Source organism: Branchiostoma floridae, unplaced genomic scaffold (genome assembly GCF_000003815.2).
Source record: "Branchiostoma floridae strain S238N-H82 unplaced genomic scaffold, Bfl_VNyyK Sc7u5tJ_168, whole genome shotgun sequence".
In the NCBI taxonomy this organism is placed as follows: domain Eukaryota; kingdom Metazoa; phylum Chordata; class Leptocardii; order Amphioxiformes; family Branchiostomatidae; genus Branchiostoma; species Branchiostoma floridae.
Genome location: NW_023365788.1, coordinates 27833 through 55536, shown reverse-complemented (window position 1 = coordinate 55536; position 27704 = coordinate 27833). Strand labels below are relative to the sequence as shown.

General features: G+C 41.6%; 1 protein-coding gene across 2 annotated transcripts in view; it reads right to left on the bottom strand.

Moving 5' to 3' along the window:
- Window positions 1–27704, bottom strand: part of LOC118408520 (ABC transporter B family member 1-like) — a 29723-nt gene that overhangs the window by 1205 nt on the left and 814 nt on the right. Inside the window, exons 2-18 of one of the 2 annotated variants that reach the window (XM_035809339.1) lie at window positions 27233–27288; window positions 25567–25716; window positions 19379–19659; window positions 18121–18333; window positions 17005–17116; window positions 15932–16106; window positions 15413–15473; window positions 14745–14880; window positions 7246–7469; window positions 6663–6756; window positions 6149–6222; window positions 5152–5245; window positions 4498–4559; window positions 3522–3648; window positions 1620–1807; window positions 1029–1145; window positions 7–129 (exon numbers count right to left, since the gene is read on the bottom strand). In XM_035809339.1, coding sequence (XP_035665232.1) covers window positions 7–129; window positions 1029–1145; window positions 1620–1807; window positions 3522–3648; window positions 4498–4559; window positions 5152–5245; window positions 6149–6222; window positions 6663–6756; window positions 7246–7469; window positions 14745–14880; window positions 15413–15473; window positions 15932–16106; window positions 17005–17116; window positions 18121–18333; window positions 19379–19659; window positions 25567–25675 — 2190 coding nt within the window. In that variant the 5' untranslated portion in view covers window positions 25676–25716; window positions 27233–27288. The remainder of the gene's footprint in view (window positions 1–6; window positions 130–1028; window positions 1146–1619; window positions 1808–3521; window positions 3649–4497; window positions 4560–5151; window positions 5246–6148; window positions 6223–6662; window positions 6757–7245; window positions 7470–14744; window positions 14881–15412; window positions 15474–15931; window positions 16107–17004; window positions 17117–18120; window positions 18334–19378; window positions 19660–25566; window positions 25717–27232; window positions 27289–27704) is intronic. The other variant, XM_035809338.1, reaches the window with a different exon arrangement.

Genomic DNA, 27704 nt, shown 5'->3' with positions numbered 1-27704 from the left:
CCTGACCTCGTTAGCGTTCCTGACCGTGGACAGTCTGTGCGCGATGACCAGCACGGTTCGTCCCTTCATGGCGCGGTCGATGGCCTCCTGCACCAGGTGCTCACTCTCAGCATCCAGGGCGCTGGTCGCCTGGGGAGGGGGGCAGAAAAATTACGATCTCACATCACGCCACACCAATTCATTGCATGATTTTTGACAATTCAAGTAAAAGGTTAGCAAAAGTATGATATGAAAATAAATAAAGGGATCACGATCATAACGTTTTAGTCAGCTAAAAAAAAAAACTAAGTTAAATCTTCTACTGATCTTGACAGAGAAGACAGTCACTATGTACAGACTACAGGACTGGTTCATGGTTGGGGAAATGACTTTATGACATTAACGATTATGAACCATTATGGTAGTTTTCCTTTTTAGTTGAGTGACAAAAAAGGGATTTGAACTACTGAACTAGAGAACAGAGAGAGGCAGGGTCACTTAACCACCAGGGCTACACACACCCTGGGTGGTTCTGGATCTCTAGTTCAGAAGTACATGTAGGAGTCAGCAGGCTTTTAGCTAGGATTTTATAATAGGGAGTCCAAACTTATTGGTGAGTCGCGGTAAGTGACTATTGTAGGGGGGTCTGGGGGCATCCACTCTTCATGGTGCAGAGTTTTTGATGGTTTTGAGTTAAAACAGTGCATTCTAAGGTATCCCAAGGAGGCAAAGATACTTTTACAGATGTCACAGTAGAAGACTGCCACCACAGATGACCTGGTAGCATCCCTGGTCAATCAGAATTTCATGCTTGTCAGACGATTTTCTCCGCAGGATAGGGCGTCTAGGGGCATCAAATTTCTTGTTATTCTAAGAAATGTGCGTCCAAATGACGCGTTGACGCATGCCTGGCTAAAAGCCTGGGAGTCAGAGTAGAATAGACAGCTGTTATATTCTACATGTATTTTGAAATCACAACTACCAACATTTGCTGCTGTGAGATGAATTTTTTGGTTGGAGAAGGAAAAAATAACCAACTTAGTTCTGACCTCATCCAGTAGCAGGATGGTGGGGTTCATGATGAGTGACCTTGCGATGGCGACCCTCTGTTTCTGACCTCCGGACAGACGCACACCTCTCTCCCCTACCATGGTGTCATAGCCCTCCTACAGGAGAAATAAACAACACAGGAACAAGTCTGACTCAGTCTTTTGTGGTTTAATGTAGAACAAACAGATGAATTACCTCTCTCCACTACAATATACATGGTGTCACAGTTACTGAAACACTTACCAGAAATAAGTAAAGAGTCTTTGAGGTTTGTAAGAAAAACCTGAGTCAAAATCAATCCCACCTACAAAATCAAGAATTTACCATTAAATTTATGAAGAAGCTTTAATTTGCAAGTTGCAGGCAACAAGATAATTTACAATGTAGCTATGGGATGTTCATTGACACCACGTTTATGGTTTTATTTGGATCATGAGACTATTGATTCATTGGGACATCAATCAAGTAAGCTGTATCTTTGTTACATTTTGTACAGCCCTTACCTCTTCCCTTATGATTTCAAAGATAAACGACCAGCAGCCAATTTGAGTTTTCTTGAATAAATAAAGGATAAAACAAACAAACCATACCTCAAACTCGGAGATGAACTGGTGGGCGTTGGCCTGCCTGGCAGCGTCCTCGATCTCCTCGTCGGTGGCTTCCCGCCCGTACGCGATGTTCTCCTTGATGGTGGTGGCAAACAGCGTGGGCTCCTGGCTCACCATGGAGATGTGCTGACGGAACCACTTGGGATCCAGCGTGGACAGGTCATGTCCACCTGTGTTGCCATGGAAACAGAATGATTGACACCTTAGAAAGTGAGGTTGCTAACTTTGCTGTAACCTAATAATAACTTGTTGACAACTGTATAACACAGCAAAGTGGGAATGAAGGCTTGGAGCACAACAGTAAAAGGCAACATGCGCCTCTGTTGTCATGGAAACAGAATGATTGACACCTTAGAAAGTTGCTAACTTTTCTATAACCTAATAAAAACTTGTTAACAACTCATACATTAACAGTATAGTAAAGTGAGAATGAAGGCTTGGAGCACAAGAGTAAAAGACAAGTAACATGCACCTCTGTTGTCATGGAAACAGAATGATTGACACCTTAGAAAACGAGGTTTTGCTAACTTTTCTGTAACCTATAAAACTCTTGTTGATAACTAATATCTTAACAGCAAAGTGAGAATGAAGGCTTGGAGCACAACATAACAGCAAGTAACATGTAACATGCATTGGCATAATACCGGTCATAAGCCTTATACCGGTCGATTAAAAATAGTGGAACTTAAAGAGATCTACACATGCAACAATTATAGTTATTTCTGAGGTATGCACACTTCAGACATCTAGGTGTCCAATACATAATTTACAAAGCATCGATAACAATGCATTCGAAGACAACAAGGCCAAAAGTCTTCAGGTCATTTTCGGGGCAGGCGAGCTCGTCGTGGGACAAACACACTGTCACGTTCATCGCCAGATTTGTAGATAATAATCACATGTGCTCACGGCACAAGACGAGCATGATTCAACAGCAATCTTGAATTTCTTTTGGTGACCTACAACTCATGTAAAAGTGTGAGGAACCGTTGCATTATCGCCCGGATCTACGGCTGAATGGGTCAAATTGAACGTACGCCGCCATTTTCCCGCCATTTTTAATGCTACGCCAGCAGTAAAGTTTTACGTCATAGCGGTTGTGACGGACCAAAATTAAATGAAAATTCTTGTCAGTATACGCCCATTTTCTCATGACTTTTTGTATGCTCATGCAGATTTTTGTTTTGTGCAACTACTAACAGGAAAGAAACGAACAACAGAGGATGTATAAAGGTACATAGCGGCAGTTAATTGTGCCGTGTTTCGTTCGGCCGGTATAGTGCACCCCCTTCCAACCACGCGCCCGTTCTCCGTGCAATTCCGCGGTGTGTTCCAATTACGATATTATGTTTTTAGCAGGACCAGAGAGACAAAATAATTTACACAGAAGAAGTGGCAAAGGTAAGCTGTAACAGCAACATGTAACTGGAGAAAATGATGCGTTGATCATTTGCCAAATTAGCATTGCTTGAGAAATTGCAGTAAACCGACCGGTATTATGCCAATGGATGTTACCTGAAATAGAGAAAGTAAGATGAACTATTTTCCCTCAAACTTCCAAATGTGCAGAATTATAATTTTCTATAATCGTATCAAGAATAAACTTTAAGGTTGAATTGAGTATGGACATGAAAATGGAGTATGAACATGAAATATGGAGTAAATGACACCGTTAATCTTGAAAAAGAATTTAATAAAACTGCTATGAAGTAGAGAAGTAAGAATCATGTCTGAGGTAAAAAAATTAGCGTTAGGCTGTTTCAATGCTGTTATGCTTTAAAGAAGATCATTTCAACAAGCAAAAGGGGAGGACATCTCAGACATGAGTTACACACAACTGAAAACCTTACAATCTAAAAGAGTACAACAGTCCTCAAAACTCACCCAGCAAGATTGTTCCTGAATTGGGGTCGTAGAATCGCTCAATGAGACTGACGATGGTGGACTTGCCTCCACCCGAGGGTCCCACCAGAGCCACCACCTTACCTGGCTCTACAGCGAAGGACACTTCCTGGGGTGCGGAAAAGAACAGCAGGATCAACCATACATGTACATAATGATGTTTCTTGGATCCGAAGGTTCCAATCACGTTTAAGTGGTTCAAATACAGTCACTGTACAATATTGTGTTATTTCCTCATGCAAGGCAGCTAGGGACATTGACAGGAAATAAGGTCAAAGGTCCCAGCAAATGTCCCACTGACTATTACCTTTAGGCCACAGCAAGTAAATTTTATGGATGACATCCGTGCGCTCATTAATTTTTGCCTGATTTCAGAAAAAAAAACAAGATTTTTTTTCTTCTTCGGAGATGGTCAACGTGACAAGAAAGTACCAAAATGGGAAAGCATGTTGTGTTGGAGCCTAATGATTGTACTTGTAGGAGTGACATTAGCGAGGTAGCCATGATTGTAGTAACTGTTATAGAAGTGAAACCAGCTGGATAGTTGGAAAAGTGGCACCACTATGGAAGTCATAAGTTAAGTTGCCAACTTGGTAAGTGATACCTACAGGAAGTTTGATACTATACATTACGCACCGTGGATCTGGTTCGAGATTACCAGTCTACCACACTAGTATCACTTTTACTACACTAGATAAGTTCACTTCTTTAATACAGGAATGATTTGTCGTCAGTACTACCATGTTTTGTCACTTTAACTCTTCTTAAACATTTATGGTGTCTTTTTTGAAAATTTAGCCATCTTGTTTTTTTTTACCCATCTTGTTTTTTTTTTGCCCTATCTCACTATTTTTGCAGTCTGCAGAGGATGTCATCCATAAAATTTACTTGCTGTGGCCTTAATTGTTATCAAAAAATGTGATTCCATATCATGACCAAAGTAAAGTAGCTCTCTCACCTTCAGAACTTCAGAGTCAGGTCTGGATGGATAAGTGAATGACACATTTTTGAACAGAATCCCTGAAAAAGGTTTAAAAAACAACAGGACATTTATAAAAAATTTCTTTACTTTAAATTGTCGATGATCATAAATGCTGAACAAAATATCAGATAAGAAAAAATGTTCTGAAACAATCAATGATCAAAAACAGAATGTATGATGAATAATAGATAATATATTTGGATTTGTCATTCATTCTGTTTTTAATTGATATTTTAAGCTATTCATTATGTGAGTAAAGGTGCGCTCCCACCGCACTTGTGTCAAGCTTGCGTCACTGCGGGGTTCATTCACTGCGTCACTGTTATGTTATTTTCTCCAATTTTTTATACTTAGAAGACGACAAAATACACAAAAATAAAGAAAATTCATTCTTTATTTCTGAAATTCGTTAAGCATCTTTCGAACCCCGCAGTGACGGAAGCTTGACACAAGTGCGGTGGGAGCGCAGCTTTACAAGTCTAGCGTAAGCGTAAGTGTAAGTGTAAGCGTAAGTGTAAGTGTAAGTGTAAGTGTAAGCGTAAGTGTAAGTGTAAGTGTAAGCGTAAGTGTAAGCGTAAGTGTAAGCATAAGTGTAAGCGTAAGTGTAAGCGTAAGTGTAAACGTGCTAACCTCCATGCAGTCCATCCAAAACCTTCCCACCAGACATGTTCACTTCTGCCTTCCTGTCCAGCAGGTCAAAGATACGTTCAGAGGCTCCCAAGGCCTTGACAGGGAGCAGAAAATTTGTGTTCAATATGTCTTAGATATTGTGCAAAAAAAAAACACGAAATAAATGTTACAACACTTAATACACTGTATGCACATTCAGGGCACATTCGAAATACTACCTGCATATGCAGGTTAGTGCAGGTAAAATTGGAGATGTGCAGGTATTTCTGGTGTCTACCTACACCAAACCTGCACTGGTCCATGTGCTGGGTTTCATACATAAATGTCATATGATGTAGGTGTATGTGGATTGTCATTAGCTGCATTGACTGTTACGTATAAAGTATAGAAGAAAAAAGAGCAATGGTTCCTGAACAATTTTAGTATGATCCATACTTCATAAATTCAGAGTAGTGTGGGTATAATTTGTCTGGTGCAGGTAATTTTCAGTGTTACGTGCACCAGTGCAGGTATGCAGAAAAAACTATTTCGAGCCCTGACATTATTACATACAAGAATTCGAAGATCTCGCTCTCTATGCCTCTGAAATAATTTAAGTTTCTCATCATCTGAGACATGATAAACAGTACGTAGAAGACACTACTGTTAGTCATTCATGTGGAATGCACAGTTTAGTCTATTTCTATCAACTCTGAACTGAACTTCCTGCCCATTGCTGTCATCTTCCCACTCACTTTATACTTTATCTACATTCAATTAACTACGGACACGCACCATCAAAAACAGACACACCGAAAAAATATGCTTTGTCTGTCAGTGACACTAATGCCTTTTCCCTCATGATCATGACCTCAATGAAAAGCGGCTTGCAGGCCAATTTGAGCTTTCATGAATAAATAAAGGTTCAAATAAACAAACAAATAGACTCCCTGCACACTCATGTACAGAGGCAAGAATTAGGAGATACGTGATTTGAGGGCATCCAACATGTACCCACCTGCATAAAGTCCCCATACAGACTGGAGATGAAGGCAAAAGCCATGGCCACATTCAGGGTGTACATCATGAAACCTGAGGAAAGAAAAACACGTTCATCAATGACCTACAAGAAGAGCACCGCTTCTGAAGAGATATTATTCAACATATAGTGTTGAACTGAAACTTTTTTGTAACACAATAATTTAAAGAGTATGAAGCTTTCAAATTTCCCACTGCTGCAGCAGTTTGGACACTAATTACATAAGGGGTGTGATACACTCATTGAATACAATGGCCTGAAAACAATCACATAATGCCACAGTTACACAACAGTTACAGTAATATTGGTTGGCTGACAACTTCGAAGGTATTTAGCTCTAAAGACATTTGCTCAATCTGCTCAAGTTCCCGGCAATTTTTGAATTAGGCGTCCAAAAATGCTTTTTGACTGTGTTACGGGCATCAAAGTACTGTAAAAGCAGAAACTTTTGCCTGCAAACTTAACTGCAGTAATCTACAGTGATAGTGCTGACCTGTGAGGGTGCCGATAGTGATCCCTGTGCCGGGATGCTCCTGCTCCATGATGACCAGTTTGGCTCCGTACCACAGAACCAGCACTATGGCTCCCTATATCAGTGGAACACACATTCATACATCAAACAAATATCAGTCTTTTTCAATCTTATCAAAAATAAATATCAGAGAACAGAAGGATAAAGACTTGAGGATACTGCAACTGCATTCTTGCGCCACTTGACTGCAGGAAGTAGCAGTCATCATTACAATTATGAAGTCTTAGGCCAACGTACGATTTTTATGTTAAAGAATTTTCAATCAGGCTGTGCGAGAACCAATTGGGATCGAAGATGACTTGTACTGTAACACGACAGTTGGAAATTTATGTGACACATGCACTATCCCAGGAATGCTCTCAGTTTGTGATCATACATTACAATGATAGAACAACCAATGTTTCAAAGCCCTGATTATTGTCTGCCTTGCTGAGTTACGTAAAGACTTTTTAAAAAGTTTTTAAGGTTGACTGCAATAACAACGGTTTTTAACAATCTATCGTATACAAGATTGCAGGATTAACAAATCAAACATTTTTCTTACAAACGCCACCACTCCCACAATGCCGTTGAACCCTCCGCCAGCCAGCGCCAGTTTCTTGCCGTAGCCGTAGCTCTTGTCCACGCTGACGTTGTAGTCCCTCTTGCTCTTCTCTTCCCCAGAAAACATTCGTACCGTCCGGATACTGGAGATAGACTCCTCTGCTACGGTGCTGGCTGCTGCCAGCTCGTCCTGGAAGGCTTTCCTGATGCCCTGGACATACTTTCCTATAGGAGTTTTAGATAGGATGAATTTCAAAGAGGGTCTGCATGGGGGGATCCTGGCAATGTTTAATAATAATTGTAAATTTAGGTGTTTACAATTGGCTTTGAACATGACCTTGAGTATAACCTTGGATATTCATGCAATACAGTCTCCCTATAAAGAGGGTCTGCATGGGGGGATCCTGGCAATGTTTAATAATAATTGTAAATTTAGGTGTTTAGAAATAGCTTTGAACATGAACGTGAGTTTAACCTCGGATATTTATGCAATGCAGTCTCTATGGCTTGTGTGTTAAGCTTTTTAAGCATGTTGGGTCAATCCCTACTCTTCTCAATAAGTGAGTTGGGTCCCTTTTATAATACATGCAGAGATTTGATGCTTATGGGTTACATGTATGCCCGAGCCCTCTCAAATATGGGGCTGCCGGCTTTATGCCACCATCCAACATAACGAATACAAGTCATTAAAAATTGTCTGAGTTGAGCTCGACCCTGGAATCGATTCCTACTCTAGTTCTAGTTCTACCTGTGTGAAAATCAACTCGCACCGAACGGTTCGGACCGGTCCAAGGGCAGTCCACACGGTCCGCCTACGTGAAAGCCGTCCGGCCCGCGAGGCTGCCGGTCCGAGCGCCGGGCGGTGAACCGTCATTAAGTGGTTCAGCACGTTCGGCAGTTCAGGACCGCCGGACGCTTCGGGCGCCGTAAAACACTTAGAAAAAATTGCCGCCGCCCGGCCAAATTTTGTCTAAGTCCCTAAATTGTATGAAGCCGTGCGACAGCGCCCCCTTCCGTACACTAAGCGCAGCGACCAGAAGAGCAATAAAGTCCGTAGGTAAGACTATTAGACATTGTTAGAGGCATGCATTACGTCCATTATTGCGGGGCAACAGCCAGAGCGGGCGAACACTAATAGTAATAGCGTTGCACTATCGCCTGAACAATACTATGAAAATAAAATTTAAAATGAGATTTTTCTACCTTCACATCTACAACTTTTCTTCTATACTATTTTGGCCGCGACTAATGAATGGGTGACGTGTTTTCTTGTACATATTCGTTCATTAATTTATATAGTCACCACGCACGGCTATCTGAAGTGAAGAGTAGAGTATAATACGATACTCAATAGAGTAGCAAAACGAACTGATGGGTCTTCTACAAGTTCTAGTAAAGTTTACATACACTTATAAAATGCTGTTCATTTTCCAATTTCCAGCTTACACTGTGTTGAGTCACCCTTTGAAGAGTCTGCTCCGCTACTCAGTGCAGTTTTTCTGCATATGCGAGCGTTGCTCGGAAAGCCGACTGTTCCGTGCGCGAGATGATTTTGGCAAATACGGCCATCCCAGTTCCAGGCCGCACCCGCGGAAATAAACAGCGGGTTGATTGACATCCCGCCTGTGAGGCGCACGTGAGCGGCGCTCTGGTGGTCTTCCCGCCACACATTGGCTGTTGCCATGGCGCCATGCTGGCGGCAGCCGTTTGATTTGTACAGTGTGAGACAATCTATTTACTGGCTAGCCAATCGCTACGATTTGTACGAAATGAGCCGGAGACGTCGATTTTCACTGCACATAATGAGCCACATGATTGGTTGTAAGAAACTGCAACTGAAATCCTATGCCCCACTATCAAGTTTCTTGGAAATTCATCCGAATATGCCGAGCCAAAACACGCTGTTCAACCACGACCCCCCTGGTCGTCAATAAGAACTTTTAAACATTCGCAGAAATGTGACAAAGGGGAAATTTTACGATAAATATAAGTGATTCAGACAATGCCAAAATTCTCGCAGTTACATTGGCACATTTTGCGACGTAATTTAGGTTGTGGGCCCTGTCCGAGTTTTATGGACGGGAAAATAAGTCTGGGAGAACTGCGACAAATGCCTGTTTATGGTCCTGCATGCCGGGCGGTCTAATGAAGTCGGCTTGCTCTGACTTGCAGCGGAGTTTGGATTGTCTATCACGCCCATGCGGCGTTGAGTGCGCGGATCACACCTACATGTTTACCCTCTCGACGTACCAGTCTTTCCATCGCATCTCGTACACCAATGCCGTGCATGCAGCATATAAAATCTTTGTTGACACGACAAAAGTAAAGCGACTTTGTCAGGTCTATAACTTAATATACATATGAATATCTATAGGAACATAATGAATAAGTTTTTGTTACGAAATCTGTTCTTATGAAGAATGAATATGTTTTAGTCCTGTTTCTGTTTGTCTCTTTATTTTTCTCTAGCGGTAAATGAGAAAAACGTAACAGCAGATACCTTGTGGATAGTCACGCAGTGGCATGGCGAATTACAATTCGGCACTCCGTATTTCGTTTCTAACTCACACGAACGCTACATTCTCCACTCTGCTGCACTGTTTGATTTGCTAACTACATTGCCCGCGCCTATAGAACCGTTGTCTTCCAAACGCAGTGCAGCAAAGTACTATAAGAAGAATAAAAGACAATACTATTGTAGGTCACCATTGGCACAAGTTTTCACCGGTGCACCACACACCCCGGGATTGATCATGCTTGCACGGCGTTAAAACGGGCGGAGAAAAGTTTAACAGATCTCTAGACCACCATTGTTCTCTGTAGAACTAATCTTTCTACCCTAGGATTAAATAATTGTCCCTGGCGCTTTACAAATAGGACGACATTGAGTAGCTCTACGTTTCCAATGATTGTCATGGTACCAAGCGGCGATTCTGTCCAAATGTGCAATGATACGGGAGACAATTTTGAAAACGTATTTAGTATCTTTATTACCTTTCATGACGTCCGGCCTTGTGGACAATACCTAACATGATTTGTGAAGTGCAATATATTTTAAATGTTTCTCACTTTCTAAAATTTCCACCACCGTTTGGAGTCAAAGCGCAGGCTTTGGCCAAAGAGGAATTTTTTTGCGAGTCGTACCAGTTGGAGCACCTGTTGGACGACCTGCCTACCGGTAACTTTGCAGCGAGACTTCAATCGAGTTTTGGTCCTCTGAATTATCTAAAACTTGTTGATTTTGACCAGTAATATTCCCCTTGACATTATATGAAGAAAGTGGGACTTAAAACAAGTGCAGTGCTGTGTCACGCTGGAGTACAGTATCCAAAACAGGGCACGGGTAACGGTTAGCCGAACATCTAACGCCACCATTTTACATGAATAATCAATGACTTATTTTCTTGTTAGAAGGGTTAGAACTACTTTATCATATTGACCTGTAATTAGCTTGAGGAGCACAAATGTACAATAAATTCGAAAATATATTACTCGTTAGTCGAAGCGACGACCGGATAAAGAAACGCCGTGGATGGCAGGATGGCTGCATCCACGTTACACTTACAGAAGGAGAGACAATTCACTACCCGTGCGTCGCAAATCATTCAGTAGTGATAGGGGTTGGGGATGGTGACGCACAATCTACGGGTCGGTGTCATGTTCCCCTGAGAAATTTGGACGCTTCATCTTTCGTAATATGAAAGGTTAGACTTAGAGAACTGCCCTGGATCGGGCCAGGGACAGGCGGATCTCAGGACACGCAACAGTGTCTCCCGAACCGTTCTGAACGTTCGGACCGGCTATCACGATTATTGTCAGCAGGGTGTCAAGCTTGAAAGACTCCCCTGTCTGCCCCTGGGGATAACATGAGCATTGCGCGTGCGTCGCGGTCATTTCAAATTGAAAACTCATCAGTAAACCGTTTCCTGATGTCCTGTGTTATTTTTCCGCTTTTTAGTCTTATACTAAGGCTAAATGTACAGACTATCATGGATAAGTTGGAAGAGGTGTCGCGTGAGGGGTTTGTACGTTGTCGTTTCGGGTCAGGATGCATCAAACTGCCATGGAGAGATGGAAAAGGACTAGCAACACAAACAATTTGTGTGGAATTATGTTCTGATGCTGTTCCAACCGACTGCCGAAACTTCCGTGGAATACGAACGGACTGGAATACAAACATCCCTTCTTGTTCAAGACTGAACTGGTAAGAAACTGTTTTACATCGTTAAGCTGTGTTACCAAGTGTGTTAGATGTGAAATTATCAACAGCACAGTCAAAATCCTGGCTAACTGAAGTATCCATGTATTTTTTCCGCACTTACTGGGACTCCTGTGGGCTGTATTATGCACAGTGTTGTTTCAGCGCCCATTTTCGTGGAAACACAGTAGTATGATGACGTAATTTTCACTTGTTGCAGCAAAGAGGAAGTCATGTTTCCACGTACCGTTGCAAATTATATCATAAATATAACCTTCTCGGCGAAGATAATGATGTGATTATGATCGTCTTACAATTCCCGCATACACCACTGATCGGAGGTAATTTTAAATCCATGACGAAGGTAACGAAGTTGTTTCCTCAATGTCCCGGGTTTGATAAAACCTCCCTGGTTGGGGGCAACGTTCTCACGGGTCGGACATGTCGGAGCCAGGCGGATCTCTGGACACGCCACAGTAAATCCCGAACCGTTTGAACCGTTCGGACGGGCTATCGGGATTATTGTCAGCAGGGAGTCAAGCTTTAGAAACTCGCCTGCCTGCCCCTGGGGATAAAACCTGTGAAATTCCAGCGAAGTTGTTTTCTTCTCTGTACTTCAGTAGCGTATCTTGGTTGTGTACATGCCCAATGTTGTGTAACAACTAAACGCACAGAACAAAGACTAAACTGTAGACTAAGCGTAATCTGAATTAGCACGTCAGGTGTCCATATCCATGCTTCATATAGAGTAGAGAGAGTAGAGTACAACTACAACTGAAAAATATTAATATCAACGTTCCATAGAATTACTTCTCCTCACCATGGCATACTACATGTAGTAACTTCCTCCCAAGGACGTTATATCCATGTCTTCACGAGCGGAATTTCCTCGACAATAATCCTCCCCGTTTAATATTGTTCCTCCTTACCAACTTTTCAAAAAGCGTTTATTTACTTGTGCCGCAAGTAAAGATTTCGCCTGCTATTCACACATGTGCCTTTGACGGGCATAAAAATCTATCAAGCGATGTGAAAGTTGAAACGTCTATGGCGTAGGTTAACAATAATCCTCTAGGGTGACGTCTTTTAATCTCTACTCATTCAATCAACATTGTATGATAACACTCGTGGTACTTCTGAAGCCTTCTGAATATCGTTGATTTTACAAAAGTTAATGAAATCACATGCACAATAACTATACACTAGAGACAAGCAGATTTTACATCCTATTTGCTTTGCTGAATAATTTAAGTAGATTCTAGACTTACGGCCGAAGCTCAAAGGTGCGGCCGGACGTTGGTGATTTTGCCACCCTTCCAGAAATTGGAGACCCGTTGTAGTGTGACATTTTGATTACTGCCCTACGAATCGGTCTGGTAGGCGGCTGTCCCCGGAGACCAGTTTTGCTGGGATTAGGACAGAAGGAAAGCTTTACGGGAACACCGGCCAGTCTTGTCAAAAGTCGCTTACAAGTGCGCAAAGTAAATTTACTGACGAAAGATTCCAATAATAATTGTGCAGACGTTTTATAATACGGACAGCATGACACCCAGCTAGCGGAGATATGGTTGCTAATTATTTTGTCGGTCGCCACGCGATGATGGACAGCGGCACGCCTCTATACCTAAAGTTTCGCGCTGTGTGGGTGTGGCCTAGCCACTGGCTCGCAAATTGATATCTGGATCGTATTTTCCCGTCTTTGAATAACTTGCTCGTGAAAAAAGGCAAGAAACACAAAGGAAATGGGTATAATGACGACATCATTCTTAGTGGTATTCCTGTCAATGGATGTGCAAACTGTGCCAAAAATTAACACATGGAACGTAAAATAAACAACAAACAACGAGTTATAGACATGTGCGCACTTGTCGGGCGGCTGTCCCAAAGGACCGGGAGGCTTCAATCAAGTGTGGGAGAGTTCAATTCACGTATGGGGGCCAGCACCTATATCAAAACTAGTCTTATTTTAGACACGTAGAATACTATTTTGTGGCACTAGATTAACATATATTGCCATTCAATATTTAGATACAACTTTCTTTCAACAAAATACAATAAAGTTCAACACACACCAACAAAATGTTTGGCTTCTTCATAGGATCGTCTTCTTGTTTACGTTTGAGATGGGGTCACTGAACCCTCGCCGCCGCTGGGTGCGTAACGTGCCTAGCGTTGGCATGAATATATTAGGGCATTCAATGATGTTTATAAATGAATCTTTTAGATTATGGACTTGAATGTATATCATATATTAGTGATAGTGTCTCCACCACATGTTTGGTAACCACGCTTCAGTCGGAAAGACATCAGAAATCCATTACTTACGCTTTGTACATGGTTTGTGCGGGCAATCAAATGTTTCCTGGGACTCCGCACGCACATAACGTCAAAGTGAGGGCACATGTGATTTACATTGCTTGTCTTGCGGCTGGTGTCATTCTGTACTAGTAACTTCAAGCCGTCATTAATATTTTGTCTATAGGAGCGCTGGCGGCAGAGGGATGAATTGCATTCAAATTCTTTCTATTTTGTGACGGCATTCCGGCGGTTCAGACCGTCCGAACTGTTTGGGCAGCGATTTCCACCTCACAACAGCACGATTTTACGCATTTCACGGGTGTTTGGGAGGTACAGTTGCCATGTAAATTGGTGGTTCGCAGACGTCCGCAGACGTCCGCAGACGTCCGAACCGGCGCCCCGCGGTGCTCTGCACGCCCCCAGACGGTTCGGATCGCTTTGTTGCTATGGGAACCGCCCGTTCGGCCGTCCGGCCCGGGCGGAGCCGTACCGGCTCGAACCGTTCGAACGGCCCGCTCCAGGCCGCCGCCCGAAAGCGTTCGAACCATGCCGTCCGGGACCAGTCCGGGACGTAGTCCGGGCTAGTCCAAGCGGCCAATCTGGACCCTTTATGGCCGTCCGAACCGTTCTGCGAACTGTCGAGCGTCCGTCCCGTCCGACCGACCAGTCCGACCCTCGGACTATTGCATGGTTCGAACTGACGGTTCATGCCGGTCCGGACTAGTCCGGGACGGGCAAATTTTCACACAGGCAGTTCTAGTTCATAGTCTGCAAACTTCCTGGTAGGAACAAAGTTACCTTACCATTGGTACCAAGCAGGAATACTTCCGTTGTTAAAAAAAGTTGACGTATTCTTACTGTAGACCACATATTACAATGGCACACCCTTCACTGGCCATCAGCTTGGCACTCTATACATATGACCAAGTAGCGAGTTTGCATTATTTTGCACCGAAAAAAAACACAGGAATACTGGGAGTTCAAATATGTCAACATGTTCTTACCATAGACCATGGCCCCGATAGACACGATGGGGACACAGGAGAGCAGCACGCCCGTCAGCTTGGCGCTCAGGACGAACATGATTGACAGGGAACCGACAATCTGGAGCAGGTACCGGAACAACATGGAGATGTTCACCTGTGGGGAGGGGGGCAGCCATGTAAATGGAACAGTAGTCTCAGTGGGAGGGTGACCTCATGGAAATAGTTGAGATGAGACTGCTGTAAATGCATTTAATTTTGTGGAAAAGGAAAAAGGATTTTTCGCGGTGGTTTTAAGTTCGCGGGAGCACCATGCACCGTAGTCTCTTAAAATGTTTGCAGTGGTTTTTAAAGTTCACGGTGAAGCAGCCACTGCAAAAATCGCAAACATTAAACCACTGCGAAAGTTTCTGCATTTACAGTATCTTGTGAATGGAACCAAAGAAGACTAATCTACATGTACACGTCACAGTAGCAATGGAAAAACAAGTCTGGAGAGATGCTATTGTGAATATCGGCCTAGAATCAACCTCTGTCTCTGAGTCTGATGAAAGATAAACAAATGATTCCTGAAATGTCTGATTCTTCAGAAAATTCAGAACAGTTGCTTGCCTTGTTTTCTTTTGAATAGAACTATGTTAGGTACTTCTGCTATAAAGTTATTCTATATTGCATAAATATAGACTTACAGTAACAGAGTTCTGCACCACACCAGTGTCTGAAGCCAGGCGGTTGGTCAACTCTCCAGTCCTGCAATAAAGTATGTCATGACAAACTTCACAAACACTTGGTCTTAGTTTCTGTCTTTAGTTGGTCATCAAGATTGTCGGCAGGTATTTTTTACTATTAGAAAAAAGACAGATGAGGACATCATAAAATATTCCCTGTATCAACAAAGTCAAAACTTTGAAATTAAAATCTATCGTACTAGCCTACAGTATAGCCTGAGTGTGTTTACACAATTTCTCGTTGGCTGGGGTTAATGACCCCCTCCCCGAGAGGGTAGGACGGCAGCTAGTGTAGGGCCGGCCACTAGTGGTGCGGTTTTAGTTAGGCTAGCGTACAGTGGAACTCATCTTATAGAACACCTGCGAAGCTAGTGTGTTACACCAAAGAGCCATGCTATATACAGAATCTGATACAGATACAGAAGCTGGTGTGTTATGCCAAAGGAGGCTATACATAATACACAATACAGATACGGGTACCTTGTAGTGTCAAAGAAAGCGATCTCGTTCTTAACGATGGCTGCGAACAATTCCTCCCGAAGTCTGGCCACGAAACGCATCCCGGCCAGCGTGAAGAGCCAGGAACGGAAGAACGCGGCGATCGCGCCTCCGATGTAAATGAGCAACAGGACCAGCACTGTGTGGTTCACTTTGTCTGTGGGTGAGAAGGTTGACAAAAAGTAAGTACTGTAATTCCTGATTTTTTCTATCTACTTTAAATTATGTTCACGGTTTTCACGGTGATGACTGTAACAAAAAAAGTACTTATCATTACTGATAACAAATAATTCGTCTTGGTCACAATAACAAATAATTTGTTCGCCGTGAACATTTAGTTCCGAGAACAAGTTAAATTTTCTCAGACCGTGAAAGTTTGGTACCAAGAAGACAAAGTGAATTACAGTACACATACTTAGACAAAACACAAAAATTATCTGGTAATCTTGAAATATATCTGTGGTATCATTCATTCATTTGTTGGCTTAGTCATTCATTCAATCATTCTTTTATTCATTCATTTCTTCACTCAATTTTTAAACCAAAGTCAAATCTTTGGGGAATATATTCATAAATGTCATCATGCAATTGCAGTCATTTAGGAACCTGATAATCCAGGGAAAAAGAATAAGGCAATGGGAAAGATAGGAGGATAAATTGTAAGAGAATGGATAGGCATCATACTATTAGTATTACTAGTACAGTTAAAACATTGAGAAGAAATAGAAAACCAAGGAGGGTGGAGAAAACTGGTTGTCAGATCTTCCGAAGTGCCTCAACAGTTAACATCTAAATTGATGGAAAGATGAGATATACTACAGCAGAGGCGGGGGCACCATTTTTTGGTTGTGGGGGTAAAAATTTTGCGTATCACCGAGGCGAGCGCCGAAATCGCATGACCCTTCTAGGGGGGTCCTGGGGCATGAACCCCCGGAAAAAGTTTCAAATGCCATTTCCTGCATTTTGAGGGGCAACTTTTGCTGCCAGAAAATTAACAATACACATGGTTTTAGTGTTTACTTAGTTATTGAGGGCGAAGTTCTTGCTTAAGTTACCTATGCTGGTTAGAGCTGCGTCCACCACAAAACTGAAGAACAGTGGCGCCATCATGTTGGATGCACTAGAGATGAGCAGGGCTATGCACCCCAGGCCCAGAATCCACCATTCCTAAATGATGAAGATAAAGAATACTATAAGGCTAGCCCCTGAGGCATCGCCAAAAACACAACATCATTGATACTCAAAACAAAGAGATGCGGAAAGTGGTAATAAAAACCAACTTTCTTATTTTGTGTTGCACATGCATTTAGTGTGTTTGTTATATATTTTAGTGATAAATTATAATGTTTTTAAAATTTTATTGCAGTTATTTCCAGATGCTATAAAAACTAAAATTTTGGGATTGTGTTTGAATACCTAACAGATGAACACTGATAATGAAAATGCCCTGCGTTTACTTTCTTTGAAGTATACCTATGACAATAGCTATGTAATTCAGTAAGTTTTCCTGGACAAATTTATTATCTATAAGGAATTAAGGAAACACTAACTAAAGATAACAGACTGAGTCAGTTAGCATTTTTCACGTATTAGGATTTCAAAATGCCAGTGGGAGTTGGATACTTCACAAAACAGATTTTATTGTAGTGAAATGGACCATTGTTCTTAGTTTTACCCATTCACAAGTTTTCACAGATAATCAGGTCCAGGTTTAGGTCTGGACCTGGACCTCATCCTCTGGACCTGACCAGACCTGGACCTGAATTTTCTGTACCGGTACGAGGGATCTAGCTAGCATACGTTTTCCCGTCAATTGACAGAAATTTGCTGCTTGTGACAGAAAACTTTAAAACCAATCCGTTAACCTTGACAGACAAAAATCCTTGGTGGAAGCTACAGGTGGCTTGGGGACGCCGTCCACAGCCGTAAAAGCCACACACTGTTTGTTTTGCTATTGTTATGATTTTTGACAATGTGTATCTGCACCCTTTCGCATACAATAATCTCATTAAAACAACGTTTTTCAAGGCCTCAGTTCAGTCTCTCTAAGTCCTGGAATAGTGTTTTTGCAGCAATGGAAATTGGCTGACGGAAAAAGATTTCGAGCTGGCTAGAGTAGTAGAGCCCTGATATATACAATTTCCTACATTCAATCATTAAAAGATGCTCACATCTCGAGCCATGGTGAACAGTCTCTTGAGGTTGACTTTCTTCTTGATGGTGTTTCCTTCCTCGTCTATCTCCTGCCCGTCACTGTTGATGCGGTGGATGATGCGCATGAGCTGCAGCCTCCGGGCCATGCGGAGGAACACCAGCCCCAGCAGCAGCTCAAGTACGCTGAACACGAACGACGCTATGCAGACGGCAACGTAGGTGCTGTGCATCTGGGGAGAGAGGGAGGGGGGTTGTCAACACACCCAGGGTTGGACGGGTTTCACTTGTACTATCGGGCAAGCACATAAAAAACTTACTTGCCCGAATCAATTTTTCACTTGCCCAAAATTCAAATGTCACTTTAAAATGCATTTTCACTTCTAGCAATGGAATTCTCATTACTGCCTCTATTTGACCAATGCTTGATGTCACTCAATGGAAAAATCTTACTTGTCTTATCGGACAAGTGGGGTAGGTCATGCACTTGCGCGATTAGCAATTTCACTTGCCCTGGACAATAGGGCTAGTAGAATTGTCCTACCCTGACACCTTTTTCACACAGAAGACAAGTAGATCGAAAATGAGGCCAATGTGGCAAACAAAAGACTGTCCATCATAATATTAAGCAGTTCAACCAATGATAACATGGCAATTAGCAAATTGACCAATTAGAGAATGGTTGCATGTCAGTGAAATTATTTGCATTATTGTGTTTTTATTTTTTTCATCTCTATATGCTACTCTAAATTACTACATCTTTTCTGTGCATAACACTTAACTTATGATATTTATCAGTTGATTTAGAATTAGTATACAACATAGTTGGCGAAAAAACTGAATGGGATATGATTCTATTAATATTTTTTATATATCAAATATATATATATATTTTTGTTGCCTCATTTTATTATCATAATATCTTTACATATCAATTTTCATCTGTCATAGAGAACAGAATGGGCAAATGTTTTTCCGTCCCCAGCTTCAAAATTCCATCAAAGGACGGAAGGACCGATGCTCCTGCTACAACCCTGCAGCTGCTTAACCCTTTAACTGCCAAACCTGGATATATCCGGCACACATATACATGTCCTGTGTGCCGTGCCCGGATATATGATATATCCGGGATAGCATATTCCCCCGAAGTAGCAACTTTGCGCGCACGTAGCGCACGAACCCTGGAAGTTAGGGACTTAAGAAGGGTTTAAGACAGTTAACCATTTCTGAAAAACAAACATTAATCTATCTATATGAGGTTATCCACGACCATCTCACCTCTTTATAACTTTCCTTATGGAGGACGAACACTCCCTTGGTGACAGCGTACGCCGTGGACAGCAGTGTGAAGAAAATGGCCGACACGTAGTACGCGCGCCTCTTCTTCATCAGACCGCGATCGTACGGCTCGTCCAGAAGCTTCATGGAGATTTCCTCGACCCTGGTGAAGAAGTGGAACAGGAGGCACATGCGGAGCAGAGACAGGCAGGCCAGCTCGAACACCGAGCGGTAGAAGTCGAAATGAACCACATTGTCCTCCAGGTACTGGGTATGGCCACCTAGGGGAACAATCATGAACTGCAAGTTGAGACCAGTCCCTTCACAGCCACTATACACCTTTCTCACGCGGCAGCCATGATAGATCGAAGAAGAGGTCAATGAGGCAAACAGACAAAACCTATTTCTAAAATCAGGTCCCATTTAGTTTTCCCCAAAACCACAAAAATTTTCATGATATAAGATAGAATGATAAATATTACAAGAAGTGTTATGCACCGAAAGATGTAGCAATTTAGAGTAGTGTAGACTGACCCCATAGTCCCTTAAGAGATGCAAAATAACAACATAATAATGCAAATTTTTAACGAATTTGCAGCCATTCACACTGTGCGAAAGGGTGTGATTTCCGGACAAAGTCGGAGTTGACATATTTTTGGACATGCTAAATATTCGGACTGTGTCCGGGCACGATGTTCAATATTTCCCATATCTGGGAATATCATGAGTCAGGAATTGTCTTGTTATGTATCCGGACAAATAAGGCTTTCCTGCTTTTCTTGATACGCGCCATTGACGTTTCTTGCCTCCGAATACGTGATATGTTCTACATTCTTTACATATCCAAGGTCCATATATTTCGATAAGGAATACCCGGACAAATTAGGAGTTTGCACGAAGCATGATGTGCATTATTTCTGGGCCATTGTCAGATGACATTTTCAATTCATTATGTCGATCTCAGAATATCATGAGTCATGAAATGTTTCAGCACATGCCGGGACGGATAGAATTTGCCGTTCTTCCGAATACGTGTCAGGGACGTTTCATGTTTTCGAATTCATACTATTTTCTTTTCTTTCCATTTACGAGACATATCCGCGACAGATATTCCATGGATTAGTTTTAGGACAGATTCGAAGTTAGCATATTCTGACCGTTACCGATAAAGGTATTCTATACGTGAATTGTGAATCGGTGATTGTTTTATTGCGCATCTGAACAAATAAGACTGCATTTTTTGCCGAAATTTTCGCTCCTTCCGAATTCATATTCCGTTCCATTTACGACAGATGTCCAAAACACATTCCAGAGATCAGTTTTCGGACAACTTAATGGTTAACAAATTACTTTTCTTGTCATACATGAATCTGAGATTGTTTTGTTGGGTATCCTTAAAAAGGTTTCCTATCTTGTCAAATACACGTCATTAACGTTTTTGCTTCTGTATATGTGTTTTTATTCTACAACGAGTATGCCCGATGTCAATGTATGTTTACTCTTTAATTTTCTGGTAATTGAAGCTTAAGCTTCCATGTGCAAATCTACTGACATCGACATTTACAATCAAATGACACAGAAAGCAATCTTTGCGATGGTAACAATTATGAGTCAAGTATTATTGTTTCTTTGCATATCCGGACAATATCTTGAACAAAGTTCAGTCAAAACACTCCACCCCAGCGGTGCAGTTTGGGATAGGTCCATATCCGGACAATATCTTGAACAAAGTTCAGTCAAAACACTCCACCCCAGCGGTGCAGTTTGGGATAGGTCCATATCCGGACAATATCTTGAAAAAGTTCAGTCAAAACACTCCACACCAGCGGTGCAGTTTGGGATAGGTCCATATCCGGACAATATCATGACAAAAAGTCACTCATGATATTGAATACCAGCGTTGCTGTGTGGGAATGGCCCGAGGCAACTTTACTCGTAAAGCGGTTATGCAAGCTGTGCAAAGTGCCGAGCAGACCAGTACGTTGGCATGTCAACGGTGCGCCTACTGGGGCAGTCGTTGCAGATAACAGCCTACACCGGTACCGCGCCACAGCGTTTGCTGCTGTGTACAACTTTGAAACTGGTAAGTACATGATGCATTTATTCACAAAAATAATGCACAATGCCATGTGTTTCCGTGAAACAGGCATGATGGATGACACTAACTTGCTTGGAACCATCTGGAGGAGTCCTTAGGTAACAAGACTATATTAGGAAGTCACATGACTTGACTAGACCAATAGTAGACCAGCTGGTGACAGCAGTTAGGTTTGAAACTAGATTTGAATCTCAGTTGCTGCTGCCGCTAGCCGCTACCGGACCAAGAAGTGAGTAGTGTAGCTCTCTAGTACATAGATTGTGTATACATAGCAGTTACCGTTCTTAGCTCCGTATATACTATATGTCTGTCAGCAATGTCTGTTATCCCTTCCCTAGTGTTTTGTGTATTTAATAATTAGTAGTGTGATCTCTTTGTAAAGATTGTTGTATGATAGATCACTTCTCTTTCAGCTGGAACCCCCGCGTGTCATCCCCGGCTTGTTTACAAATTGCCCGTTCCATAGTTAGTTAAATTCTCATATTATTTTGTGCTGTATGTGCCGTAACGGCTTCTTCTAAACTTTCCTGTCCTGTTGTTTTGGCTGGCTAAATCTGTAATAGAACCAAGGAGAAACTGTAATCTCCTCACTAGGTCCCCTTTTTCAACCTCCTTGCTAGGACCAATGTGATTGTGTGCATATAAAATTCCATTCGTTCTCTGGGGGTCCTTATCTGTGCCATCTGTGTGGCCCGCGCCCTGTGATGATAGCCGACTCCAGATTCCTGCCTTTGTCCCCGTCTTGTCCTGCTGTGATTTTTATGGCCGTGTTGTTTGAATAATTTTACATGTACCGTTCATGGGTTCGGGGCAGTTACTAGCCGTTTTTTTCCATTCCAGCCGCTGAGCCTCTGTTTCCCAATCGCCTGTCCTGCCATGCCGACGACCGAGGCCTACCTCCTGGTAACACTTACGACAGTCTGTGCCTGGTGCCGTTGTATCCTGCCAGAACTGTTTCTACTCTGAAGACGGACGGTGCCTGGACTATGCAATGGAGCGGACTGTCCTCGAGACGTGCCGTCGATATTGCGGGGTCTTGCCAGAGCATCTTCCGTCGCCAATGATCGTCCACTACCACAAAGACGCAGAAGAGGGCGCCCCGGACGATGATTCCACAGTCAACACGATACGGACTTATAGAGGACTTGAAAATGGACTGTCGTACTGATTTCGTAATGACATTTTTATCCTACGAATATTGATTGTATGGTATATAACGTTAGACTTGTGTCGGATACTGTACATTTGATATTGTACATTTAAACTGATCAGTTTTGTTATGATGTTATTGACTTGGGCTTGATATTATTGGATCTGACAGTGAACTGTTTAACTCTGGCTTCATTCGAGCTTCACTTTTTGTGAAGACCAATGAGGTTGTAGTGAGCTAAAACTTCCTTGGTAAGACTAAGAGACAAATGCATATTGATTTGCCCCTTGACGTTAACATGATCTGTTCCTCCACATAATGTATTTGTTGTGATACTTGTGTCATCTGATTTATACAGGAAAGTCTTTGAAAAGCTTTCACAAAATGTAGCCTTACCGAGTTAGCATTTTCGGGGTTAAAACGGACAGGAAACGTTAAATATTAGGTATTTAGCATGATCGTAAAGTTACTGGATATTCTGAAATAATGTGTTGTATTGTTCCTATGATGTTTCAGTATATCTTAAGTTTATGCAACCTTTCCGGGGCGTAATAGCCCCGAACGCGCTCAGAAAATATGAAATATTCGGAACGTGTTTTGTCTCCAAAGAGTCCTAGAACGTTCCATTACTTGAAATCCGGATATGCGACATGATTATATGGTCCCATTCTTGACTCCTGAAATTATCCGGATTAATACGAAATATTCGGAACGTGATTTGTATCCAAAGAGTCCGAACACGTTCCATTACTGGAAATCCGGATATGAGACGTAATTATTTGGTCCCGTTCCGGACTTCTGAAATTATCCGGATATATACGAAATATTCGGAACGTGGTTTGTCTCCAAAGAGTCCGAAAACGTTCCATTACTGGAAATCCGGATATGAGGCAGGAATTAAATGGTCCCGTTCCGGACTCCTGAAATTTTCCGAAAACGCAGGGGATGAGTCATGTCAGATTTCGTCCGGATATTGTCCGGATATATCCAGAAACGGTCCCGATCCGGATGTATACAAACATAGAAACGTCCGGAAATGACACCCTTTCGCACAGTGTCACTTATTGGTCGATTTCCTAATTGGCAGGCTACCATTGGTCGAACTGCTAATTATGATGGACAGCCTTTTGTTTGCCACATTGAACTCGTTTTAGATCTATCATGGCCGCCGCATGAGAAAGGTGTATACTATAATGTTATCATTATCACTGTGGATTCATTCATTATTAAATATAACAGAAGTTTATTTGCAAGTTCTTGCCCGAGGGCTAATTGCAACATGAAACATACAGAAAATATAGTAAACATACATAAAATAAAGTAATTTGGTATAGATAGCAATGATGACAAGTGTAAACGAGTGACTATTCTATCAATGATATGGACTGCTGAGAGCTACAATCTACGCATTTTGGGTTTGACTTCTACGCATTTTGGGTTTGACTTCTTTTCTGGAGGCAGTGGAAGACGAAGTACCCCACTTTTTCTATGATGAGTGGGTTATGTGACGTTAACAGCGTTACAGTTTTGTTTTCGTTGGTAAGCGTTTGGAAATTTTTGAGTGTTTTGCTGAGTGATTGTGATCTCAAAATGGAAAATACAGTCAATACACTGGCTTAACCAAAAATTGTATGGAAAGATCCTTTATCATTAGCAAACAAACATTACAACTATTTGACTCAGATCAAAGTTATCTCGCTTTCATAGGGCCTAGGAAAAAAAATGTTGTGTTTCCTGTTTCAGTCCTGAAAAAATTAGGGTCGGTAGGTAGGGATTATCTTTTTTTTTCTTGTATTTTTTTTAGGCTGGCCAAAATTCTAGTGATACATATTTACAATACAGTTGAACAAAGTAAAATGAAATGTATAATGACACTTGTCTTTCAATGTCAAACTTTAATTTTGTGCATGATAGATACATTTATCCTTCATTAGATGGAACAAGCATTGTTTTACTTCAATAGGAAGCAGGGAGGCTAAATAAAAATTCTAACTGGAAGCTATGTGACTCCACTGTCCACCCCCAAAAAAAAGTCTAGGGTCGGCAGGTTTTTTTAGGGTAGGTAGGGAAACAGGAAACACAACATTTTTTTCCTAGGCCTAAAGACTATTATGAATAAAAGATTGTTTATTATTGGCAAACAAACATTACAACTATTTGATTCAAATCAATGTTTTCTAAGATTTCATAAAGACTATTATGAACAAAAAAAGTTTAGGTAGCAGAAAACATTTTTGAGCCTTGCTAGATTTAACAATTATCTAAAGGCAGTCCAATCTCAAGATTATTGTTATTGGGTTATTGGGTGGGCCGACTACTCACTCTTTGCAGCCAGGGGCTGAATTGCGAGGAGCTTACTATAGGCGGGGCTAAATCGCAAGGGTAAGCAAGCTGCCATTCGGCACCACTCAGGTGACCTCAATACGACAGTAATTGCCCCAGGTGCGGCCAAGGTACTGTAGGTTTTGGACCACTCACACCGCACCATCGCACGTGTGGTGGGTTCTTTAACGTGCCTGGGGTATGGCTCTCCCCAGACACGGGACCTCCATTTAACGTCCTATCCGAGGGACGGCCCTAGCCGAAGCTAGGTATTCATTTTCACCTGAGTAAAGTGAGGAAAGTTGTGTAAAGTGCCTTTCCCAAGGGCACAAGATCGGTAACACGGCAGCCGGATTCGAACCCGCGACCTCTCATGAACGGGCCAAACACTGTCCCGCTGTGCTACGCGGTCCCACTAACTTGAATTGTAGTGTACTAGTAACAATAGAGGAGATCTAGTTGGATGTCACTCAAAACAAAATCACCATATTTCATCTACCTGTAGTTATAGAAATTGAATTACCTTGAAATATGTTGAGCCTTTTTATTAGCAAAAATGTCCACCAATAATTCTGCTGCTTCTACATGTAGTTCTACTGGTGCACTTGTATGTATTACCTGCGAGCCAAAGTGCCACAGAGACAACTCCGTCAAGGAACACCAGAATACGGACGAAGTTGGTGAATCGGAAGAACGGTAGGGTGTAGTACGCCCGGTTGCCGTCCATTTTGATGGTTGTAGTCTTCCAGCTTAGACTTCACACTAATACTAGTAAAAGACAAACAATAAAAGACAAAAATATTGGAAACTTTAAATTTAGGTCAAACATATCACCATGTCCACTGTATCATACATCATGTATCATGTCTAGTAAATTTATTTAAATGCTTAAAACATCTAAATTCTATCTTATTCTTTAACATAGCACTACTTTAACTTGACTGTCTGCTACTTAAAGGGGCATTCCACTCCACACAGGAGTGTTATTTTCTGATAGATATTAATTTTAGGAAGTAATAAATGCATACTACTTCACATTATACGATCAAGTACCCAGTTGCTCCACGTGCCTCAAAAGCATCCACTCTTCCACTAAACTCCCCAAGTACCCTCTAATTGAATTAATCCTATGGCTGAATACAAATTTGCAAAACTTTTTAGGTACGGTTACAAAATTAATTTCAGGTTCACTAAGAAATCTCATCTTGTTCTTGTATTCTTTGCTATCTTATGAGCAATTTGCCTTCTCGGTGTGCTTAAGCGAACCTCATTTATTCCGAAAATATGCACGATAAACAAGGTGTCTATGCGTATTGGGAATGCATGGGAAGGGTCTGCATGGGTTTAGTGAGTGTCATATTGTTTTAAAAAACACACATCGCGCAATTCATCCCAAGGTGAATGCCACAAAATTCAGCTGATTATGTATTCATTGACACATTATCTATTGGAAAACAAGACTCCCTACTGGAGTGGAATGCCCCTTTAATGACCCATTCAGTAGTTGAACCTGAACTTGTCTTATCACTAGTAGTACCAATTTTCAACAGTGGAACAACACTTGAACTCAAGTTTTGACTTACAGAATTATTGACTTTGGCAGCTACACAAATGTGATAAACATGTCTGCCCTTACAAGGCAAGTACCTTAAACTGTGTAAACTTATAACGTTACTTGTAAAGATGACAAGGTAAAAGAAAACTTTTACTAATTTTTGGATCTTTGCTGCTCTCATCAGTTTTTAATATATGATAAGAAAGTAGGTTTTCATACAGCCAGGCCAGAAATCCTTTCCAACATACAATTTTGTGGATCTCAATTAAAGTACGGAAACATCATTGAATCATACAAAATTATCCCTATACAGGGCTCGAAATTCATTTTTGGGATTAGGTGCACTGGTGCACCCAGCTTAAAAAATTGGGTGCACCAACAAAATTTTGGGTGCACCACTTAAATTGAAGTAAAAACCTAATTTGCTAATAACAAAACTTAGTTACAAGCTATTAAATTCTTAAACAAGTACCATGACAGACATCTTTATTGTCTTTCTAACACTTAGATGTCAAGAATATGATGTATACTAGACTATAAGACTTAGTATACTTTGATATTTTTACATAGATAAACATATAAGAAAATGTTTGGGTGCACATGCACCTGGAGTATTTCGAGCCCTGCTATATATACAGGGTTTGCAAAAAAGAAAACTGGTATAGACTGGGATAGATCAATAAATATTCAATGACTGATCGAGGATAGACTGAAATTTTAAATTCTTACCAGAAATCCCGGCCCAAGATTCCTACTAAAGTAGATGTTGAAGTTCTACTGTTCTTCTGTAGCCCAAAGTAGACAAATGTGTGAAAACACAGGTGCATATAACTCACTAACTTACAGTTAACTGTATCAGCATCTAGATATAAGCATGAGTCATAGCAAAGGATTCCTAGGAGCTATGTCATCCGTAAACTTTTCTTTGGTTAACTCACTGAGCCGGGCACTTCCTGTTAACCTTACGATCAGTTAGGATAAAACATTACACAAGGTGGACTTTAAGACCTTAAGGTTTGAACTTTACTTGTACAAAGTTAATTATTACATGTATATGTATATGTATATGTATAAGACTAAGAGATGACATGTTGTCCACCAGGTGAAATGTATAGAATTTGCTTTCATAGGGTTGACAGGTGAAGATGGCATTCTTCTGGTTAGAAAGGTGTAACACCCCCTGCAACTACCCCCCCCCCCC